Source organism: Phacochoerus africanus, chromosome 2 (genome assembly GCF_016906955.1).
Source record: "Phacochoerus africanus isolate WHEZ1 chromosome 2, ROS_Pafr_v1, whole genome shotgun sequence".
NCBI lineage: Eukaryota > Metazoa > Chordata > Mammalia > Artiodactyla > Suidae > Phacochoerus > Phacochoerus africanus.
This window is the reverse complement of record NC_062545.1, coordinates 193,767,520-193,789,721: the sequence shown is the minus strand read 5'-3', so window position 1 is coordinate 193,789,721 and position 22,202 is coordinate 193,767,520. Positions and strand designations below refer to the sequence as shown.

The 22,202-nt window shown below is 45.8% G+C and overlaps 1 protein-coding gene across 2 annotated transcripts in view; it reads right to left on the bottom strand.

Moving 5' to 3' along the window:
- Window positions 1–3,176: 3,176 nt before the first annotated feature.
- MRPL46 (mitochondrial ribosomal protein L46) overlaps window positions 3,177–22,202 on the bottom strand; it is a 162,262-nt gene continuing 143,236 nt past the window's right edge. The window contains exons 5-6 of one of the 2 annotated variants that reach the window (XM_047767498.1): window positions 4,582–4,692; window positions 3,177–4,145 (exon numbers count right to left, since the gene is read on the bottom strand). In XM_047767498.1, the coding sequence (XP_047623454.1) occupies window positions 4,052–4,145; window positions 4,582–4,692 (205 nt within the window). In that variant the 3' untranslated portion in view covers window positions 3,177–4,051. The other variant, XM_047767500.1, reaches the window with a different exon arrangement.

The following is a 22,202-nucleotide window of genomic DNA, read 5'->3' as shown; positions in this document are numbered from 1 at the left end:
AGCACCTACCCTCAGACCATCACTCCCTTCTGCCAAATTTGCAGGGGAAGACTGGCTAGATTCTCACCTGCCTCCAGGCACATACTTAGGGTTCATTCTGGGGAATATAGTGCAACCAGATGACTGCATTCTGGGAGAAAGTGATGAACTTCTGTACTTCTTCTCCAAGCCCATAAAATGTCTTATAGGTCTCACCCTCTCCCTCTCCCTGGATGATTGCAAATGAGGATGAGGCTCTAGACTGCACTGCCTAACATGGTAACAGCTAGCCACATGTGGTAAGTTAAATTTAAATTACTTAAAATGAAAATTAAAAATACGGTTCTTTAGCTGCACTGACCACATGTCAAGTACCTGATCATTGACATGCAGGTACAGAACATATTCATCATCCCGGAAAGTTCTAGGATGGTGCTGCTCTATGGAGCCCATGTTGAACAAAGTCTAACCCTTGAATAGGGACTCAGAACAGAATCATCTCTTCTTCTCCTACCCTTTACAAGAACAAATGTGAGCGTGAAAGAAATGACCTTTGACTGGGTAAACCGCTGAGATGTGAGATGACTGTGAGAGCAGTCACTACACCCTAACACCCTCACTCACTTATCCAGTGCTCTGGACACAGCGCCCAGCCTCCCTGCCTGTCATCTGTGCCTCCCTCTACCCCCAGAGGATGGGACAAGGGGTCAGAATTTCTGCCTCTCCTCTTAAACCCTCCTCATTCCTGCTTAGGTCCATGGCTTTTTGCATCCCTGCCCTAACCTCTGCATTTCTCAAACCCTTTTCACCATTTTTGTCAAGTCCATGTGTGACCTCCATTATCATTTACTTAATATCTTTCCTTAAATTGACTCCTTTTTTTATTCAAATAAATGTATTGAATAAGGACACTTTATTAAGCTTCTTAAATGGAATACTAGTATTATTTTCTGTATTTAGGTTCTACAGGGGGGATATATATATATATATAGAGAGAGAGAGAGAGAGAGAGAATTATTGTAAGAAATTGGCTCACACAGCTACAGAAGCTGACAAGTCCCAGGATTTGCAGTTGACAAGAGTACAGGGTATAAATTGCAGTCCAAAAGCCAACAGCCCCAAGACCCTGGAAAAGCTGATGTTTCAGTTCAAGTCTGAAGGCAGAAGAAAACTATGTCCCAGTTCAAGGCAGTAAAGCGGGAGGAAATTCCTACTTGCTTGAGGGAGGTCAGCTTTTTGGTCTATTCAGGCCCCAACTGACTGGATGGAGCCACCCATGGAAGGGAGTGCAATCTGCTTTCCTCAGTCCACTGTTTTCTTTTTTTTTTTTAGGGCCACACCCGTGACATATGGGGGTTCCCACCCAGGCTAGGGGTCTAATTGGAGCTGTAGCCAATGGCCTACACCATAGCCACTGCAACACAGGATCTGAGCCTTGTCTGTGACCTACACCACAGCTCACCGCAACACCAGATCCTTAACCCACTGAGTGAGGCCAGGGCTTGAACCTACAACCTCATGGTTCCTAGTCAGATTCATTTCCACTGCGCCATGACGCCATTCATTTCCACTCTCAGTCCACTGTTTCAAATGTTAATCTCATCCAGACACACTGAGAATGAGATCTAACCAAATGCCTGAGCAGCCTGTGCCCAGGTGGAGCTGACGCATGAAATAAGCCATCATACTAGCCACAAACAGAAGACAAATACAATGAAAACTGAACAATTTTATTTAAGTCTGGCTGGAATCTTAAGCTCTGAGCCTGAGACTTGCTATTTTTTTCTCTGCTGAAAAGGAAGATTAGCAAGTACTAGAGAGGTGTTAAAAGTGGACTGATGCCACACTGAGACTTTCACCTTAAAATAATCATAAGGCTTGTAGAGAGAGTCCAAAAGGGGAACACCCTTTTCCACTGTGTGATTCAGCTCCTCAATGCCCATTCACATCTCACTGGTGGGTCCACACCCACCTGGGGCCTCTATCCCAGCGTGTGGACCTCTGAAGGCCAAGACCACATCCTAATGACAGTCACATCAACTGTGGTACCTCACACATGGGAGCCACTTAACAAACAGTGGATGACTGAAGGCATGGCCAGGAACATTCTCTGTCCTAGTTGGCGGTTTCTGTCAGAAGCAGAACATCATGACAAAGGAAATGGAACCAGAATGCTAAACCACACTAAAGGTTCCGTCTACCAAAAATCTCCTGTGGTACATTGGGGCAGGGTTGTGTCTAAAGGAATTAAAACATTCAGTATCTCCAGGTCAGATTAAGACATTCTGAGGCTCTAAACTCTGCCCCACGTTATCCAAAACAACAGAATGTATTTTCACAAAAAGAACATTGAACATTTCTATCTAAACACAAATTAAAGCTGCATATATACAAAACAGTGTATTAAGAGAGAAGAAAGAGAAGAGGAGGGAGAGAAGAGGAGGGAGAGAAGAGCAGGAGGAGAGAAGACAAAGAAGAAATGGAAAGTGGGAGAAATCTGAAATCTGATCATGACTCTCCCCAGCATGAAATTTCTTCAGTGCCTTTTCCTTCATAGTGGGGACAGGTCCAAGCTCCTTTTCAGATACACAGAATTCTGGATCATTTATATATAAATCTGGCCCCCTAAGACCACCCAGTGTCTACAGGTCCCCCCAGGAAGAGCAGAGAAAAGCCATCCCCAGGCACAGGCATAGACCACCCAGGGGCATCTTTAGCTGACAGGGCCTGCATTTCTTAGTTCTTAAACCTGGATACAGAAATCTGGGAATTATTTTCAAATTTCCAAATACCTAACGGGTGTCATATATTTTTTTTTCCCTGCAACAAAACCTACTAAATTACCTGCAGTCACAGAGCAGGTCCTGTACTTACCTCTAATGCTACACTTCATTTTCTTGCCTGTCTCCCCAAAGAAGGATGATCTCCTTGCAGTTGGGAACCGTGTATTTGCCTGATTTCATTTTTCCAAAAAAGATATCCTCAATGCCTGCCACATAATAATCCTTAAAAGATGTCTGAAAATAACCAGTGAATGAGTGAATGAAACAAATAGAGGTGATACTATACTCTTTTAATTATATACTTTGTTATATGTGTCTTTGAGTAATCAAAATGTGAAGGCAAATCCATTAGCAGTAAATGCAGATTATTTGGAAGGAAAAAATAGGTGAAAAAAAAATAATGAAAGGGGTGCTAGGCAACGAAGAGGTTGGGAGGCTTGGAGAGTGCGATTACCCATTTGTCCCCACACACAAAGCCTAAGGAACTGAATCCCCGGGGAAGCAGAGCCCTGGATACACAGTCTGCTTCTACGCCACCAGCTCTTAATGCAGTATTTCTCAAAGGGGGGTCTGGAGAGCACTAGTATTGGGATCAATGAGAAATTTATCAAAATGCAGATTCCTGGGTCCTGTCCCAGGCCCTTTCTAGTCTGAACGCCTGATACAAGGTCCGGGACTCTACATTCTAAGTTCCTTGAGTCATTCTTAAGCACAAATCATTACCCCAAGGGTTCCTGGGCAAATCCCATTCTGGCCACCATGGGGATGGGCAGGGGATGGGCTCAGAGTGGCTTTCTCATCCAGTACTCCAGCCGTGAGCGCTCACCCCTCACCCGGGACTCATAAACACTGTATCCAAGAGAAGATATAGTGAGAGCTGGGCATAAATTATGTTCCTCTGCCCCTCTTCCAACCCCAGCCTTTCCCTAAGGAAGGCCCCGCCAGGGACTACTCACTGGCTATTTCAATAAACTCCAACTGGCCCGTTATCAGATGGTCCAGTCAATTAGAACTTCATCAGGAATCAATTTGTGAGGCCCAGCTGAGATGTAACTATAGATCAGGGCAGTGGCAACTGATTATCCCACTAATGGAATATTCCATTGATTAATTGAGTATTTAAATCTTTCAGAGCATGCCCATACTTGCTGCCATTGTCATTGGATGGAAAGGTTATGAAGTGCGTCTTGATCAAAGAAGAAATGGATGGTTCATTCTTCATTTATCAGCTCTCAGCAAAATAACAGGTATGTCCTGGGTCCTCACAAAACAGGAGCATTGCAAGGTCTTCAGCACAATGCAGGGACATCCCACCAGCTGACTGGCTCCTTCCACCAGGGGAAGAGGGGTTTAAACTCTCCATTTTCCTGCAGGCCTCTATTCCTAGCGGTTCAAAGAAATATCCATCCTAATGTTTCTCATTCTTCCAATCACCTGGAGCCCTGTTAAAACACAGATCCCTGAGCATACCCTTGCCTTCCTTGGTCTGATTCAGCAGGCCTGGGGCAGAGCCTGAATCTGCATTTCTAGGAGGATGCCCAGTGAGGCTGAGATACACTTTGAGTAGTACTTATCTACAATTTATAACATACATTATTTACATACAGTTTAACAAAAAGGAGAGAGGGAGACAAACATTATCTAATACCTATGTCAGTTACGCCATGCCAGAGTCCGAAATTTTAAAATGCACAATATCGATGCCGATGCAATATTGACAATAAATGTGATACAATACATGCTACATCAGTGAAAAGGTGGATTACCTCCATTTTGCTGGGACCCTTGATTAAGAGTGAAGATTTTGTTTGGGACTCACATTGTGACTCCAGTTCTTCTTAGCTGTGGAACTCTATAAAAAAGCAACTTCATTTCTCCAGGCCTGAGTCTCCTTGCACTGAGACTACCCATTCCTGCACCATGGATAAGCCTGTGGAAAGAAAGCAACATAAAGCACTTAATGTGATGCTTGGCACGTAATAAAAACACAAGAGACGGAAGCTATTACTATTATTACCATGATACCCAACACCTAAAAACGTCTCAGAAGTCAGTTTCCCTCTGGGAATGAGGGATGTGATTACTTTTTGATGAGAAGCAGATGCATCTGCTTAAGGAAAGGGAAGAGCCAAAGAAACCCCCTCGCTCTCTGCATGGTCTTCAGCAGCCATATTGGGTCTTTACCACTTTGCTGTGAAATAAGTTTCTGACCTGCAGACCTTCTGGGGAGTGGAAACAAATCCCCAAGCAGCTGTTAGATTGTGATGGGAAAGGAAAAAAGGAAAGAAAGTGGCCTTTACTGAAGCCCTGCTGTATGCTATTCATTTTTTTTCCTGTACGTGATCTCACTTAATCTTTACTAAAATATGAAAGAACGGGTATAATTATCCCCATTTTTCAGATGGAGAAACTAGGATCCAGAGAATGAAAGAGATTAGCTCTAGACATTGGCTGGTGGAATGAAATGGGAGCCCAGGTTTGCTTAACTAGTGATCCATGCACTTTTTTTTCTCTACCACACAGGTCCCACAGTTCTGGGTGTCTCTGCAGGTGTAAGTGTGACTCTGTGGGTGCTGCTACCATAAAGCACATGACTGTGTGGAGGTGCATCGACATTCAACACAGGCAGATGCAGGCCATCCATATTCAGAGCACCTGGAGTAAGTTATTCCAGTCACTTGGAGTTCAACCTAGCCTCCTGAGGACTTCTTAACACCAGGGGCTGCTCTTTCCCTGATAAATGTGGATTGCATCATTGGTCCTTAAATTTTCATTTGAGTGACCTACAAAGCACAAAGAATGATAGCGCTTCTTGAATTATTTTAATCTGTAAACCACTTCAACAGGGGAAAAGATCCCATCAGCTACCTACTGTATAGCCCCCTGAAAAAGAGAATCATCACCAGAATTAATGGCCCGAACAGTGCTGCTTTTGATGGAACACCAATGAGTGATGTCTGATTTTCAGAAAATACCAGAGGTGAATTATTCATCCAGGCCACAGCAAATTGGACCCACTGTCATCTTGTTAAAATTAATCCTAAAAGAGAGGTACCCATCAAAATCTGAGGGCCTCTTATGTGAATGTCTGAGAGCCCTCAAAATTTAATATCACCTTTCTCCCAGTGACTTGAGCCCAAGTCTTGGAAGATAATAAAAAGCCTGACAGGGTAAGATACTTAGATAAGCCGGTCTGCCCTCAGTGCCAGCTTTCATGAACACACTTCCCCAACTCCTTTTTTTTTTTTTTTCAGCTGTTCTGGGTGCCCACGAAATGGTTTCGTGTATTATCTAGTGTCACGTAAGCTGTACTAACCTGGGTGTCCAGGATGTTGACCCAAGGCAAAGCTTTTCCACTAACCAGCTGGCAGGCTTAGAAAATCATCCATTCCTATTTGGGCCTCAATACCCTCAGTTCTAATGTTCTGTATTTCCAAAAGATATTCTCCATTTGGCAAATGAGGTTTTAAGGATCCTGCCTTTGCAGAGGGAGCTCCTGCTCTAGACAAGGATGTTGCCTCTAAGGGTAATTTGAGCTTGACCAAAGTATGACACAGACAACGTTTTCATAGCCAGCCTGATGGAAGGCACGGACAACATGAAAAATTCAAAAAGCAAAGATCAAAATTTAGCCAATGGTCTCAGACCACACCAGCTAAGCCTTTTCAGACTTCCTCCATGTCCTGTGTGGGTTCTGAACCTTGCCAACTGCAGGCCTATCCTAGACAGTCCCTGAGCCAAGAAGAGCCAAGAGGAGACATACTTTGTTCAGATCTCCACTGCACTATAAGAAGGACTTTTAGAGGTGGTCCAGGACTTGACTGTCATCTTCTAGGTGGGCCTGAGGTCAAAGTAGCTCCCTGAACACTCTCAAGAAGGTAATGCTGTACCCTCTCTGCCCAGCACACTGGGAATGGCCTTGTACGCTGGTGTCTGGTTCTTGAATTCAGTTCTATCAAACACAAGGGTCTAGCCTAACCCTCTAAGCTATGTCTTACTGCTCCCTGACCCACCACAAGAAGATGGTAGAAGATCTGGAACTAATACCTGATTCTTAACCCAGTACTCCTTTCCTCCCAGCACACAACTCCACACACTCATAGTGATGAATGGGAGGATGAATATATATCAGTTATAATGCTTTTGGATGCATGTTACAGAACACTCAACAAAGATTAATCAGGAAAGGCATTTAATTACCTAAACTAACAAGTTATGGAAGAAAGGAGGTTCAAAGTTCTAACTATTGGTTCAATGATGTCATCAGAGAACAAGTCTCTTCCATCATCATTAACCTCCTTCTGACTTGTCTCCTCATGGTCCCAAGATGACGGCTGTGGTTCCATGCACCATATCCTCACAAAACCATATTCATAATAAGAAAAAGAGACATTTTCTCCCAATGTATCTCTTTTTTATCAGGAAGGACGACATTTCCTTTTAGGTTCTGTTGGCAAAGATTAGATCCCATTGTCCATACTCTTGAAGCAAAAGAGGCTAGAAAGTGAATATGTGACATTAACACTTATAGTAGAAGGCTAGCTCTACCATCAAAGAAGGATTGGGATGCAGGGAGGTTGGACAACTAGGCAACCAACACTGTCTGCCCCAACCAGTCTATCCAGGTAAAGTTGAGCATGAGTGTCTTTTAGGCATGTGAAATTGCTTCTTGAATGAGTTTGGAGTTCTAGAATGGAATAAATATTAGAGATCAAGTTTTAAAAGGTCACTCCAGGCATAAATCTTTACCACATGGCAGGCAGGAAAGGCAGACTTATAGGGTGATGCCTGCTGCAGTTGCAGTTCAAGGAGTGAAGAGCATCAGCGCTTCTGTGCTGCACAACCCCAGGGGTGCCATGGGATACAATGATATCAATACCACCCTGGGTCTGAGACCTCCCTACAGAGCCTCATCCACCAGGCATCTGATCCCCATCCTAGGTCCACCCTCACTCTCACCTTCTTACCAGACATGAGATGAAAATGACCCCAAGCCCAGTGGATCAAATCTCATGAATAATCTCTGGTGAGCAGGAAGAAGTAGTCATTTCATTTTTTATCCCTCTTCCCTCACTCCACCCTTGCTACTTTGGTCCCAATAGGACATAAGTCACAATAAGAGAGTCCTAGAAAAGAGCAGAAGATGGATAAATGTGGATCAGTGGAATGAAACTGAGGATGTGGCTTCTCCAGTAAGCACTTTTTGCCATCATGGAGGCCTAGGTTGGCAAATGACCATCCCAACTTATATCAAGGTCTGTGGGAGTCAAGAAAAGAAGGGGTATCTGAAGGGCCTCTGGAAGATGGATGTTATTTTATGCATAGTGCTGTGACTAGTAAAACGAACAAGCTCCAGTACAGAGTCAATAGCAACCACCCTCTTCATGCTTTCCCCCAGCAAAAGTGATAAAATTTCCTTCCATCCTCTTTTAAGATGTGTAAGTGGGTTTTGAAAAGCAGTATGAGGTCCTGAGTGGTAGATGGGGACAAGGACAGATGCAGTGGTGGTGGTGGTGGTAGTGTGGTGTGTGTGTGTGTATTGTGTTTATGTGTGTGTGGTATGTGTGTCTGTGGTATTTGTGTGCTGTGGTATGTGTGTTGTGTGAGTGTGTGTTGTGGCTCTATAGAGAACTGAGCATGGATATCTCAGAGCCAGACATGGTGGCATTTCCACTATTACAAGTGCTGTTACTTGAATGCCATAGCTGCCCAAGGCAGCTACAGAAATGATTTGGGTCTGAGCTAACATTACAGCCCCTCTTTCAGCCACTTGGATCCCTCAGATTACCAGCCCCAGCCCTGGCCCCGGCCCCAGCCCTGGCAACAGACATCTTACCCTGGGAGTGAGCTGTAGGATTTTCAGCCACAGGCCCCCTACAAGCCATCGGCTACATCGGCTCCAAGGTTCCCGGGATGCTTTGAACTCCCTGTGGTAGCTGTTGCTCCTTCCATTCTAAGGAGGAGATGTCAAGGGACATTCCCAAGGCCACAGAGCTAATAAATGGCTCAACCAGATTGGACATCTAATCTTTGTGACTTAAAAGTCCTTCCATGGGATGAGGACCCCGTTTCTCTAGGGTGGGGATGGAGGCTCTTGGGGCACCTGAAGGTAATAGAAGACAGCTGCTTGGCCCACATATGGCTGATACATTTTTGCAGTGTGAGAAGCTCTTTTCCCATGGCAACCACTTGGGGTTTTCGGCTGCTAACCCTGGCCTCCAGGACAACAGCAGTCTGGGTTCAGCAGGCCATGTAACCACACTCCACTCCAAACTCTTTGTGTTAATAAACCCTGGATCCCACTTCTTTCTTCCCAGATTCTCATTTATTTTTCCAAAGAGCACAATAAGCACAATTGATTTTAAAATAAAAACCTCTTGCTTATGCACAGAAGCATTATTCAGAAAGGTTAAAAATGATGAGGAGGCATTATTTCCCATTATCCATACTCATAACCTTGCAATTGAATCACCACAAGACCGGTGGTGGCCTCCCCTGACGGCGCCCCGTGTAGGCAGCTGTTTCAGGTGGGCAATGAGTATAGCAGTGCCTGGGTGTCCTTGGCACAGGGAAGACTCTAACCACAAAGGACAAAGGCCCCTTAAGTCAGCCGTGCTGTAAAGGCCCTCTGGACTACCCAGTACAGCTCCTTCCTTTGTTCGCTGGGAAGGAAGGATGGCCCTGTCCAGGGAGGAGGCAAACCTCAGGGATCTGCAGGTCAGTTCAAGCCAAAGCTCTCCACACAAGTCCACCGAAAATTTGGTCAAAAAAGGGAAGCTGGCCTCCCCTGGGGAGGAAGCAATATTTTCTGAATCAAAAGGCTCCCCCAGGAACTAAGCTTATGTTCTCCTCTCTGTCTAGTAAATGGGGTGCTGGAAGACATGGCTAGTCAACCGGGAAGAGTTACTAACCACCAGTCACTGAAGTAGAGGTAGACATCACAAGGCAGAGCGGGATGACTGGTGAAGGGTGGGCAGAAGTGGACTACTCTGTTAGGAGTGTCTGAAGAGAGTCTGAAGGAAGGGATGTGATTCGGTCCTACATGCCAGAAGTGCCACCTATCTGTCTGACCCAACCCTGACCCAGTGCAGCTGTGAAGATGGAGGGCAAGGCCAGGGATGCCATCCCAGATACAACTTTCTTGGCCTGAACTGTGAATAAGGGTGTGAGGAATCCCAGGGAGATGAGACACAGAGCTGGGGAGGAGGACACTCAAGTTCACTGTAGAAAGGAGTCACCTCCCCGAGTGGAGCCTGTCTCTCCTGCTCTGGGTTCCCGTCATGTCTGTACCTGTGAAAGCACATGGCAGTCTTCCTTAACATTCACTTAAGTTGGTTTAGTGCTGTCTTGTCTCTTCCTCTGCACGGTGAGCTCCTTGGAGGAGGGTTCATTTCTAATGGATACTCAATGACCTACACCCTCAGCCACCTCCAGGGTCAGCAGGAAACAGCTGGGGTTTGGGCAGTAGGCTTACTTGCCCTGGGCTTGTGTGGGTGCTGTTATGAAGACCCAACAGATCTCTAGCAGGGAGGCTGGGTCAGTGCCAGGTGGGTTAACCAGAGAACAGTGTGTGTTCCAAGGTAGCTTTTACTATGAATTTACCAAAATCCAGGATCTGGCCTTCAAACACTAAGAGTTGATCTGTCATTTAGGGACAACTGACATCAACTGAGTTCTTTGGATGAATATACAAACTGAATTCTAATGTATTAATTTACATTGAAAAACATGTAAACATAACAGCCACGCAGACTCAAGTGCCTGGATCTGTCTGACTAGAGCCATCTCTCCTGGTTAAGATACTTCTCACTGGCATTTAAATATGCTCAAGTCTCTCTCATCTGAAAAGAAACAGGAAAACAATCTAACGCCACCTGCCCTCCCACCCCAGATTCACATCTTCCTCTGGTTTCTGCCTGTCTCTCTCCTCCCCTTCAAAAGCAAAGTTCTATAAAGAACGGTTTATTGTTGCTATCTCAGTTTTTCCACTTCCAACTCACTTCTCAAGTAACTTCAATATGACTTCTACCCAGCAGTGACCATCAAGATATTTAGTTACCAACATGGCCTGGAAACTGATCAACTAACCATAAGGTTCTAGCAGAGTCCCGGAGACCCTCTGCTGTCTGGGATGTTGACTTTGCTACTGGACCATGGGGAGGTCCAAGGGGAGCCAGGGAAAGAGCTAGTGGGCTAGAGTGGCGGCTCTTCACCAATCAATATTTAATTCTTCCAATATTCTAACTACGAGCAAGGCTGTGTCATTACGAACGGTGTGAATACTGCCCTTTCTCTGTCACTGCACACAAATAGCTCCTGCTAAGGTCATTAGTGACTTCCACGTTGCTAAATCTGGGAAGGATATTTTTCAGTCCTCATCTTTTTCAGTCTCTCAACCGTGTCTGACACTCCTGACCATTCCTTTCTTCTTAAAACATTCCTTTCTCTTCTTCCCTGGCTTCACTCTTGCCTGGTGTCCCCTACATTTTGGACAGCTCTCTTTCAGCCTCCCATTCTAGCTCATCCCATTCCACCTAACTACTACATTACTATTTTTTTTAACTCCTAAAGGCTTAGTCTTAAGCTATTTCCTCTTTCAACGCTCTGCTTTCTCCCTTGGCAATTGTACCTTTACCTGTGTCTTCAATTACAATTCACACACCAATTAAGCCACATTTTTATATCACCAGCCTAGAACTTTCCTCTGACCAACAGCTTTAACCACTTGGGGATCTCAAAAGTATGTCAGGACAAATCTATTTGGAATACATATCTGATAGAGGACTTGAATATATATTCAAAAACTCTCAAAAGTTGATTAATAAAAAAAATCCAATTTTTAAATGGACACTTTTAACTAAGAAGATATACAGATGGTTAACAAGCACAGGAAAAGATGCCTAACATCATTAATCATGAGAGAAATGCAAAATAAAATCACTATACACCTGTTTAAATGGAGGAAATAAAACTATGGACAACATGCAGTGCTGGTGAGAATGTAGAGCAGCTGGACCCCTCACCCATTGCTAGTGGGAATGCAAAATGGTGCAGCCACTTTGGAAAGCAGTTGGCACTTAAAAATTAAACCTACACTTATCATTCAACCCAGCAATTTCACTCTATTGATTATCACTATTTATTCAAAAGAAATGAAAACATCTGTTTACACAAAAACTTGTATGTAAACACTTATTGTGACTTAAATCATAATTGCCAAATATTGGAAACAACTCAAATGTCCTTCAACTGGTGAATGAATCAATAAACTGTAATATAGCCATATCATAGAATAGTACTTAGGAATAAAAAGGAACCAACTGCTGATACATGGAACAAAAGGGATGAATTTCAGATGCATTATGCTGGGTGAAAGAGGCCAGCCTCAAAAGGCAACAACATACTAAGTGATCCTATTTAAATAACACCTGGAAAAGGCAAAATTGCAGGAGCAGAACACAAATCAATTGCTCCCAAAAGTCCTGGAAAGAAGAAGGAGGAAACTTTTGGGGTTGTTGTGGAACAAGACCAGCTACAGGAGTGGCAAGGCCCAGTGCAAAATGAAAATGCAAGACCCCTTGTTGAAAACTAAGTATTTTAAGACAGTGACAGGACACCATTAAGCCAAGCACGGGGCCCTTCTGAGCACAATGCCTTATGTAACTACCCAGATCACATGCCCATGAGGCAGCCCTGGATGGAAATGTTCTATTTATTTATTGTGGTGTTGGTTACACAGTGCTATGCATTTGTCAAAAGCCATAGAACCATGCACTAAAAAGGATGAATATTACTGTCTGTAAACTAAACCTCAATAAACCTGACACAAAAAAACCTGAGTCTTGTCATGAGGAAGCCTCACACTAACACAGGTTGAGGTTTATCCTACAGAAGAACCAACTTGTTGGTTGTACACTTCCAACTGCACCTGCAAGTCAGGGAAAGAGAGAATGCTCCAGATGGGAGGGGACCAAAACACAGGGCGGCCAAGAGCTACATGGATCCCTGGGTGAGCTCGGGCCAGAAAGGAAAAGACCTAGTGGAGATGGTTGGTGACATCAGAATGAGGGTTGTGGTTTATTTCCTGACCCGTGGGAATGAAGAGTGTCTTCACTGGGGGTGGGGCTTGGGGGGCTGGTATTTAAAGGTGATGGAATGAATGAATGCAACTAAATAATAACTACTGGGGAGTCTAAGAGGAGGGAAGGCAGGGATTCCTTGTACAATTCCTGCAACTCTTCTTTTAAGTTTGAAATTATTTCAAAACGAATTGTTTTTTAAGTACTTCAGAATCAACAGGTCCAAAGCCAAACTCCTACCCTTGACCTTAGCCGCTTCTAATGTCCTTCTGTCTCAGGAAATGGTCCCACCTGCAATCGGTTAATGGGGCCAGAATCTGAAAGGCTCCTGTGATGCTGCCTCTTCCCCTGCAACCCCTGCTGACCTTCCAGGTACTTCTTCCCCCACTTCATATGTCATCTCTAGCCTGCCCCTGGGACTGCCTACAGACTGCCCACCGCCAAGGCCACTGCCTCAGGAAAGTCCTTGATTCCTAGGTTGGGTCAGGGCTGCACTGAGGCCTCAGGGCACCCTGGCCCTTTACCTCCTTGGCGTCTCATGAGCATCCTTCTACATCCTCTCCACGACTCTTCTACCAGCACCTGTCTCCCCTATGAGGTTGTATTGCAATGCAGTGGGCCTGGGGCTGGTTCCGCCCGCACTGCCCCTGGCTCTGTCCTTCGCACACGGGAGGGCTCCATAAACACTTGCCAATGGGCAAATGAATAAGTGAATGCATCCCTGCACAGCCCTTCAGAGGCCAGGCTCTCCTCAGAGATTGCCCTGGTCAGCGTCAAGTCAGGGCCGAGGGCCTGAGCTGGTTGTGAGATGGGAAAGCTAAGACAGACATCTGTTGTTCTGGTTTCCCTATATTTGCCTCCTAAACTCTGGCTTTCCAAAGTTGGCAGTCTCAATCTCTCTGAGGGATTCCCTTTTTCTAAGAGTGTTAACTCACTCAGCCCCCTAATAGTCAAGTTGGCTTGTTCTGGGATCTCTCATTTTGACACACACACACACACACACACACACACACACACACACACACACACACGTCTTTTGTGGGGGCTTAACACTTACCAAGCAACTAAATTTTCCTTTATTAACAATCTCTGGGAGGTTTCTGGTGGCACAGTGGGCTCAGGATCCAGCATTGTCACTGCAGCAGCTGGGGTCACTGCAGTGGCTCAGATTCCATTCCTGGCCCAGGAACTTCCACATGCCATGGTCATGGCCAAACAAACCAAACCATTCTGGGGCACCTATGGCAGGACAAGACTTCAGATAAGCCCCCTGCCTGGCTCACCCTTCTCTTTCCACCCCACTCACTCTCACACCATGAGAAGCCTGGTACTCTCTTGCCTGTGGAGGCCAAGACCAGCAAAGCCAGGCTCTGTTCACAGCCCATCGTGCGTCCTCCCATTCCCCCGGCGGTGGAAGGTGCACCTACCAGTGGGCTCACCCCAAGGAGGCAGCCCAGGGCCAGAGGTCTACATTGCCCTGGACAGATGGGAAAGCTACGACAGACCCAGCCCCCAGGTTGTGAGGTGGAGAAAAGACAGTGGATTGTGGGAGGTGTGTCCCTCTTGGCCCCCAGGGAGGGGCACAGCCAGAGGAGGCCAGAGGGGGGTGGGGTGGGCCTTGGACAGGAGCCTGGGCTGCCAGGTCTAAGGGCGGGACTGCCATATGCCACCCCATGTGCTACCTACTGTGGCAGCATTTGTCGTGGTCTCATTATTTAGAGGGCAGCCAGGGGGCCCATGACAGAAGGTGAGTAAGATGCACAGCTGGGACTTTCATACCTTACTACCTGACACTGAAGGCTTATCTGAATGAGTGATGAGGTCTGAGAACTAAGCACTTTTTTTTTTGTCTTTTTGCCTTTTCTAGGGCACTCCTGTGGCACATGGAGGTTCCCGGGCTAGGGGTCCAATCGGGGCTGTAACTGCCGGCCTACAACAGAGCCACAGCAACGCCAGATCCCAGCTGCATCTGTGACCTACACCACAGCTCACAGCAACACCGGGCCCTTAACCCACTGAGCAAGGCCAGGGATTGAACCCGCAACTTCATGGTTCCTAGTCGGATTCGTTAACCACTGAGCCACGAAGGGAATTCCAGAACCAAGCATTTTTAAAGACATAAGACAGTTCCTATTGTGGCTCAGCAGGTTAGGAACAGACTAATATCCATAAGGATGTAGGTTTGATCCCTGGTCTCAGTCAGTGGGTTAAGGATCTGGCATTGCCCTGGCTGTGGTGTAGGCTGGCAGCGGCAGCAGCAGCTCTAATTTGACCCCTAGCCTGGGAACTTCCACATGCCATGAGTGTGGCCCTGGAAAGCAAAAAAATAAATAAAAAATTAAGAATAAAGATACAAAATGACTTTAAAACCACAGGGGCCCAGTCTAACTCTCTTGTTTTTTATTTATTTTTCTTTTTAGGGCTGCACCTGTGGCATATGGAAGTTCCCAGGCTAGGGATTGAATTGGAGCTGTAGCCACCGGCATACACCACAGCCACAGCAACTCAGGATCCAAGCCTCATCTGCAACATATACCACAGCTCATGGCAGCGCCAGATCCTTAAATCACTGAGCAAGGCCAGGGATCGAAACTGCATCCTCATGGGTACTAGTTAGGTTTGTAACCCGCTGAGCCACAACAGGAACTCCTAACTCCCTTATTTTAAAGAAGAGTAAGCTGAGTCCCAGGAAGTCTGAATGACTCCCTCAAATTAAGCATCTCAGCGACAAAACCATGACTGGAGCCCAGGCTCAGAGCATCACCGGCTGGTTACCCAGATGCTGCTCCTTCCCCTTAACAGCTTCAAACACACCCCTCCCATGGCCAGTGCCATGAAGAGGAGAAGAGTGGGTTAAACACAGTACTGACATCAGTCCAACAGTCAGACAGAATCCGCAACTACAGGAAGACCTGGAAGGCAGGGAGAACATTAGGGGTGAGTGTACAAATTCAAAGAGAGGGTGCAGGCCTCCTCCTCAGAGAGGAGCTTAGGGCAAATTACTCTGTCATGTTAAATTTGATTTTCTCATCTGTAAAATGGGTGTCCTATGAGGTGCTGATTTCCTCTGGTTCAGCTAGTGGAAGCTATTGATAAAAATCATGCAAAGTAATTAACACAGTGTCTGTCATACAGGGGATGGGGGAAGCTCAATAAACCTGAGTCTGTAGTCTTACACGACAGTAAGGAGAATCACATTAATAAATTATCACTGGTCCCCTCGGGCTGCCGGGAATGGAGGGATCAGCATGGGTAGGGCTGCCATACCCGTTACTGCAGTAGGAAAAGTGCGGAAGGCTCTTGGATGTCAAGCTCTATGTTTCCAATTTCCTCTCAGCATTGTTGCCGAGGCAATTAATTTATATCATCTCTGTTTTCTCTCTCATTAATATCTCTCTCTCCCCTTAATCAGGTTCTTAAAACAGATTCATCTATTTTGCTAGACTTTTCAAGGAACAAACTTTTGGTTTTATTTATCCTTTCTCATATACTTTCATCTTTGTTTCATTAATCTCTGCTTTTATCTTTAGTCCCATTTTCTTTGGGTTTACTCAATTGCTCCTTTTCTAATTTCTTGAGATGGTTATTACCTAATGCCACACCTTTTGGGTGGGAAGGGGTTTTCTTTATTAATAATGAAGGCATTTAAGGCTATAAGTTTTCCTCTGCAAACAGCTTTTGCTATGTTTGATAGATATGGGGACCTAGGCTCTCTCTGAATATAAGTTCAGCTCAGACCTTTAAAAAAGTGATCTCAAATTCAAAATTAATGAGACCCATCACAGCAGGGTAATGCCTGACTGTGTCTTTAAAGCTCAACTGCTAACGTACAAGCCTGCACTCTCTCTCTCTGAACCTGTACACTCAGCCCTAATGATCTGCCTGCCTTCCAGGTCTTTCTGTACAACACGACTTCCATGACTTTCTAATCCACAAGCGTAGCCTCACTCTTCCTCTGCCTCAAACTGCTCAGAAGCTTTTTCACTGGGGCATAGTTTGTAGCCTACCAGACACCACCCCATGTCTGGACTACTGCCCATCTCCAGCCTCAACCACCCTCACTCCTCCACCCCCCCTCCAATCCTACACCTCCAGCACCACCACTTCCCACGTTTTCGGCTTGCTTTAGAATGTCATCCCTTTGCTCTGCAGGCACATCCTTGTGCCCGTGGTGCTCACCATATCTCCCCTGCCAACTGCTGCTCTACAGCCATTGCATCTGGACTTCAAAGCCGCTGGCTTCAGGAAGCTTCCTTGGTAAAGCGCCTCTTAGCACCCATAGCCACCTGGACATTGCTCTGCCCTCTTCCTCACCACACTGCTCCAAAATTGCCAGTTTGCTTGCTTCCCCATCACTTTACTGTGGGCCAAAGATAACATTTTCTTTACCGTGGGTCCCCAGCCCCTTGCTCAGTGCTGAGTTTGAACTCATCTAATCCACATCTCTGAGCTGTTGGCCTTGAGCACTTTCCAGCTGGGGCTCTGGAAAGCAAACATGCGCATGTGCCGGGAGCAGACACAGGTCCCTTCCCAACCAAAATCCCCACCGTGAAGGACCGCAGGTGACCCCCTCTGGCCTCCATAGCACATTCGGTCTAGGACTTGTGACAAGCAGACTTCTGGGCCCTTCCCCCGGGGCAGATGACTGCGTATAGTCTTTAGTGAGCATTTCCTATCTGGCCAGAACTTCGTATGAGGTGCCTCATTTAATCCCACAAGGTATTGTTCCCATTTTCCATGACAGGAAGTTGAAGCTTAGGATGATGGTTCTCCAACTTTAATATGTACATAAACCACCTTGGAATTGTGTTAAAATGCAGGCTCTGACACAGCGAGTCTGAACTGCAGCCAGAGAATCTGCATTTCTAACAAGCTAATGCTATGGTCCATGGACCTCACTTTGAGTAGCAAGGGCTTAAAGAACAGGTGCCTCCCTTCTCACCATACCATCTTGAGGGCAGCACTGAAAGAGCTTTATGCAGAGTTGGAAATGTTCCATCATCTGCATTGTCCAATATTATGGCCATGAGTAGGAAATGTGATTGAGGACCTAAATTTGTAAATGTTATTTCATTTTAATTGACTTAAATTGAAATTTAAAAAGCTGTATGTGACATGGTGACTACCATATTGGGTGAGTGCAACTCCAGAATCAGTTCTTCCCTAAGAGTAGTCCCAGGGTGCAAATGGTCAGAAGCTCAGGCCTGGGAGGGCTCAGGTCAGGTGGATTTCAACCCAGGCACGGGGGCCACCCTGAACTTCCAGCTACAAGCTGGGACAGGACAAGGGCTGATGATGCCCATCTGGGCACCAGGGAGAGAAGAAGAGTTTTTCACAGAGTGTTGAGTCTCCATGAAGTAACCTCCCTCCCAGAGTGGTGGCTGAAGGAAGTGTGAGGAAGGCAGTGTAGGTCAGCTGCCATCACTACAGAGGCAGCCTTTACTCTGTTCCAGGCACTGTGGCAAGCACAGCATATATTGGTTCATTTTAATCTCCACACCAAGAATTTTCCCTTTGTACGGAAAAGGCACAGAGAGGTTAAGAAACTTGCCTGAGGTCATACAGCTTGTGTGTGCCAGAGTTAAGATGAAAAGCCAGTAACTCTGGCTCCAGAGGCTTTGCTATTGACTGCATGGTAACATTGATGAGGAGGTGGTCTGTCTGGCTTGGAAATTACTGCACTGCACTAAGGAATGTCTAGGAACTCTGGCATCCCCAAGTGGACCCTTCATCAGGGTTCCTGGGGCTCTCAGATCACATGTTCCAGTGAGGTCCTGGTAGAGACCAGCCATGAGGACTGAGGCCATGGTCACCATTACTAGGGCAGGTGCCCAAGAGCCCGAGCTGGGAAGCTAAGGAAAGCTCTCTCCTCCTCCTCCCCCATGGCCCCAGCCCTGGCACTGTCCCCAAGTCACAAAGAGAGTCCCAGGGCAGAAAGGCAGAGGGCCAGATAGGATGGCAGCCAGGGAGCAGAAAATCCCATTCTACACCCACTGGGCACCACGGACACAGGTCAGGAAGAGGTTCCCTCTCTGACCTGTCCTGCAGCGTACCTTGACAGTACTCAGGCAGCTGCTGGCCCTTTAAACGGAGCCAGGTCCCAATGGGCACTCTTAAAGCTCACTTCATTCATGAATTAAGTCCCTGACATCCCATATCTGTATGATCAATATGTTTGTTTATTAGCAGCAGCTGCTGTGTTTTAGCGAAGGCGGTGGGCCCCAGTGAGAGGGCCGCTCAGTAACCACAGAGCAGGACCTGGGACAGGGAGAAGAGAGGCCTCCCGCTGGCCGATGGGATATGGGGCTGGATAGGATTTCATGGTAATGGTCCTTTAATTGAAATCACTGCTTTAGTAGCCTGTTGGGTAGAGAGCTGTGCTGATGGCTCCCGGCTCGGCCCCCCTTCAAGAGGTCCATTAACTGGTGGGTGTGCTTCCAGCTGCTAGGTTAAAGAGCAGCAGCAGCAGTGGGGGAGCAAGGCTGCAGGGGTCAGCATAGCTGCTGTGGACCCGGTGCAGGGAGGTGGGGCTTGGGCTTGGCTACTCTCGAAATATAAGACCTGCTGACTTTGTCTCCCTGGCTTGGTCCCAAACTCAAGCTCGGCCGCTTGTCTCAACCCTAGGTTCATTTCCCTCAGTGACTCAGGAACCTCATTCCTAAGATGACTTAGGTTTTTCCAGAAGAGGGAAAAGACGCATCATTTTCCAGTTCTGATCTCTGATCTCTGCTCTGTGTCGATGATTCAGGGTTTGTGCCTCTTGTCCATATGTGCTGCTGGAGGGCCAGAGAGAAATCATCAAATCACTCACTCATTCATGCATTCATCCATGCATTTGGAAAAGACGTAACGAGCAACTTCTATATGCCTAGAACCATGCTAGGTTCTGGGAACACAAAGAGTATAGTCTTACCCTAGAAGAAGTTAAAGTCTTATGGGGGTAAAAGCATGCAAGCATTGACAATACAAGAAACTAGAAGCTTTCTTAGGAATATGTATGATGTATGGTGGGAGCATAAGAGACAAAACCTCTAAGTCAGGAAGATGAAACCTAATTTGATCTAAGGGAACCTGTCTTAAGCTTTTAAATTAATAAATTTCCAGGCCCACAAGTCTCTTCTATTTCTTCCAGATCCCTGTCTAGATTTGCAGGCCTCCTCTACACCCCAAAATATGCACTGTGTACCATAACCTTGCAGGCCAGGCAGTAGTTCTTGACTGGGGGAAGTTTGGCAATGTCTGGATGCATCTGTGGTTGCCACAATGTGGGAGGTGGGTGATGGGGGGACTACCACTGGCATCTAGTGGGAAGAGGCTAGGAGTGCCACTAAACACCCCATAATGCACAGGAAAACCCCTCCAGCAATAAAAAAAAATGATATAGTACCAATATGTCAGTAATGTCAAGGCTAAGAAACCCTGAGCTATAGAGATGTCGTCATGTTTTATTCTCAGTGAGATGCAAACTCAAGCACCTTCACCATTTCTGCCTTAGTTCAGAATCATCCTCCTTCATCCATCCATCACATCTAATTCCACATGCAACCAACCCTTCCAAAGGCTCATCATGCTTCCTATTCAATCATTTATATGGTCCCCTTTGCCTTTGAGGTTGGATGTTGGGTACCATTTTCTCAACAAGACCATGGCTATTTCCACTTTAACCCCCCAATTCTTGAAACTGAAGGCTGCCCTCCTGAAACATGTCCCCTCTGGGCTCATCCCTTCTCCATAAACATGCATCCTGACTACCTCTCCTCCCACCCTTGCCCTCCTGCTCTGCCCCATACTCAGCTTGAAGTGTGGATACATAACTAAGACCACCAACCTCCAAGTCTCTCATCAGAATCCCATCCTCATAAAGGTCTCATCCTTCAGCCCTATAACTCATTTAGACAAAAGCACAGGTTGTCCTAGCACAGAGAAAAAGGTTAGGTGAATGGATGCCACCAATTTACTCCACATTTACCAGCACCTGGCACAGGGTAGTGACCCAAGGAATGCCAGCTCCCAAAAGTTTTGAGTCACTTCTAGGAACTTATTAAGGTATCTTATGATGTCAAAGATGATGACATCCCATCTCCCTGATTCCTTCTGTACAGGATGCTCAATAGATAATCTTAGGTTATCAATTTACAGGCTACTGGCCAACTTTTAGGTTATAGAATACGTCAGTTGTTGCACTTGATCTTTCTAAGCCAGAGATGACAAATAGCTGCCTCCAATAAATTGATGGTAGCTCCCTGGAACAATACGTTTGGGAAGGATTCTGGGGAAGTGGGGCCAGTGGGGTACCAAGGGTCCTTGGGGTACTTGGGATTCTCAATCAGTTCTTCCTCCATTCTTTAACATACTTCAGCTTTGATCCCATACCCTCACCCCTATTCCAACCAGGAAGCTGGCCCCTGGTCTCTCCTATTATAAAAATTCTAGAACCTTAACAATTTGAGGCCAAGGTTCAGGAAGAAACTCTCGTCAAGATCGATTAGCTACATTTTTAAATACATAGGGGTGAGAAGAGTAAAGGTCCCTGTGCCAGAAGTTTGCTATTCTTGCATCTAAATACAAAACGAATTTTCATACATTTATCATGCTATTTTATTAGCAGGACAGTGACTACAGTTTATGATTAGTGTTTGGGTCTTCATGAGGGACCCAAATGAGTACTGAGATGGATTATATCCTAAATGAAGTTGACAAGGTATTCTTGTGGTTTTTCACCCATGGATAAGTACACAAATTTTGCTTGGTGGTATAATTGAAAAATAAAACTGTCTTCAAGCTGCAAATATCAATGACCCATTCATTGGAGAGGTGTCAAAACCGTGACTTTGTTTCCCTGAATGTCAATATGCTTATACCTTAGAAAAATCCAATAATCAAGGATTTTGAAAGTCTCCTTTCAAATGATTAAATCAACCACTTACCCAATATTTGAATACACTCTCCAACACTTCTGCCAAGTTGCCCTAACTTTTGTCTGAACAAATGCACAAATGAGGATTCTCCCCAGTGCAAAGCCAGAAGCTCTGGCTATTTAAACATCATCCTTAAAAGCAACAAAATCTATAGACCTGTACTTTCCATCCTTCGGCCCCACTTCTGCTTGAGGACCCCAGAACAGACCAGAACTCTTTCAGACATTCCTTCAGCCATCTTATAACAGAATCCTGTAGACCAGGCATCAGCAATCTATAAGCCCAGGGGCTAAATCTGGACCTCCCCCTGTTTTTATAAATAAAGCTTTATCAAAACACAGTCACACCTATTCATTTATGTATCATCTATGGATGCTTTTACACTTCAAAAGTAAAGCTGAATAGTTGTGACAGAAACCATATGGCTTGAAAAGCCTAAAATA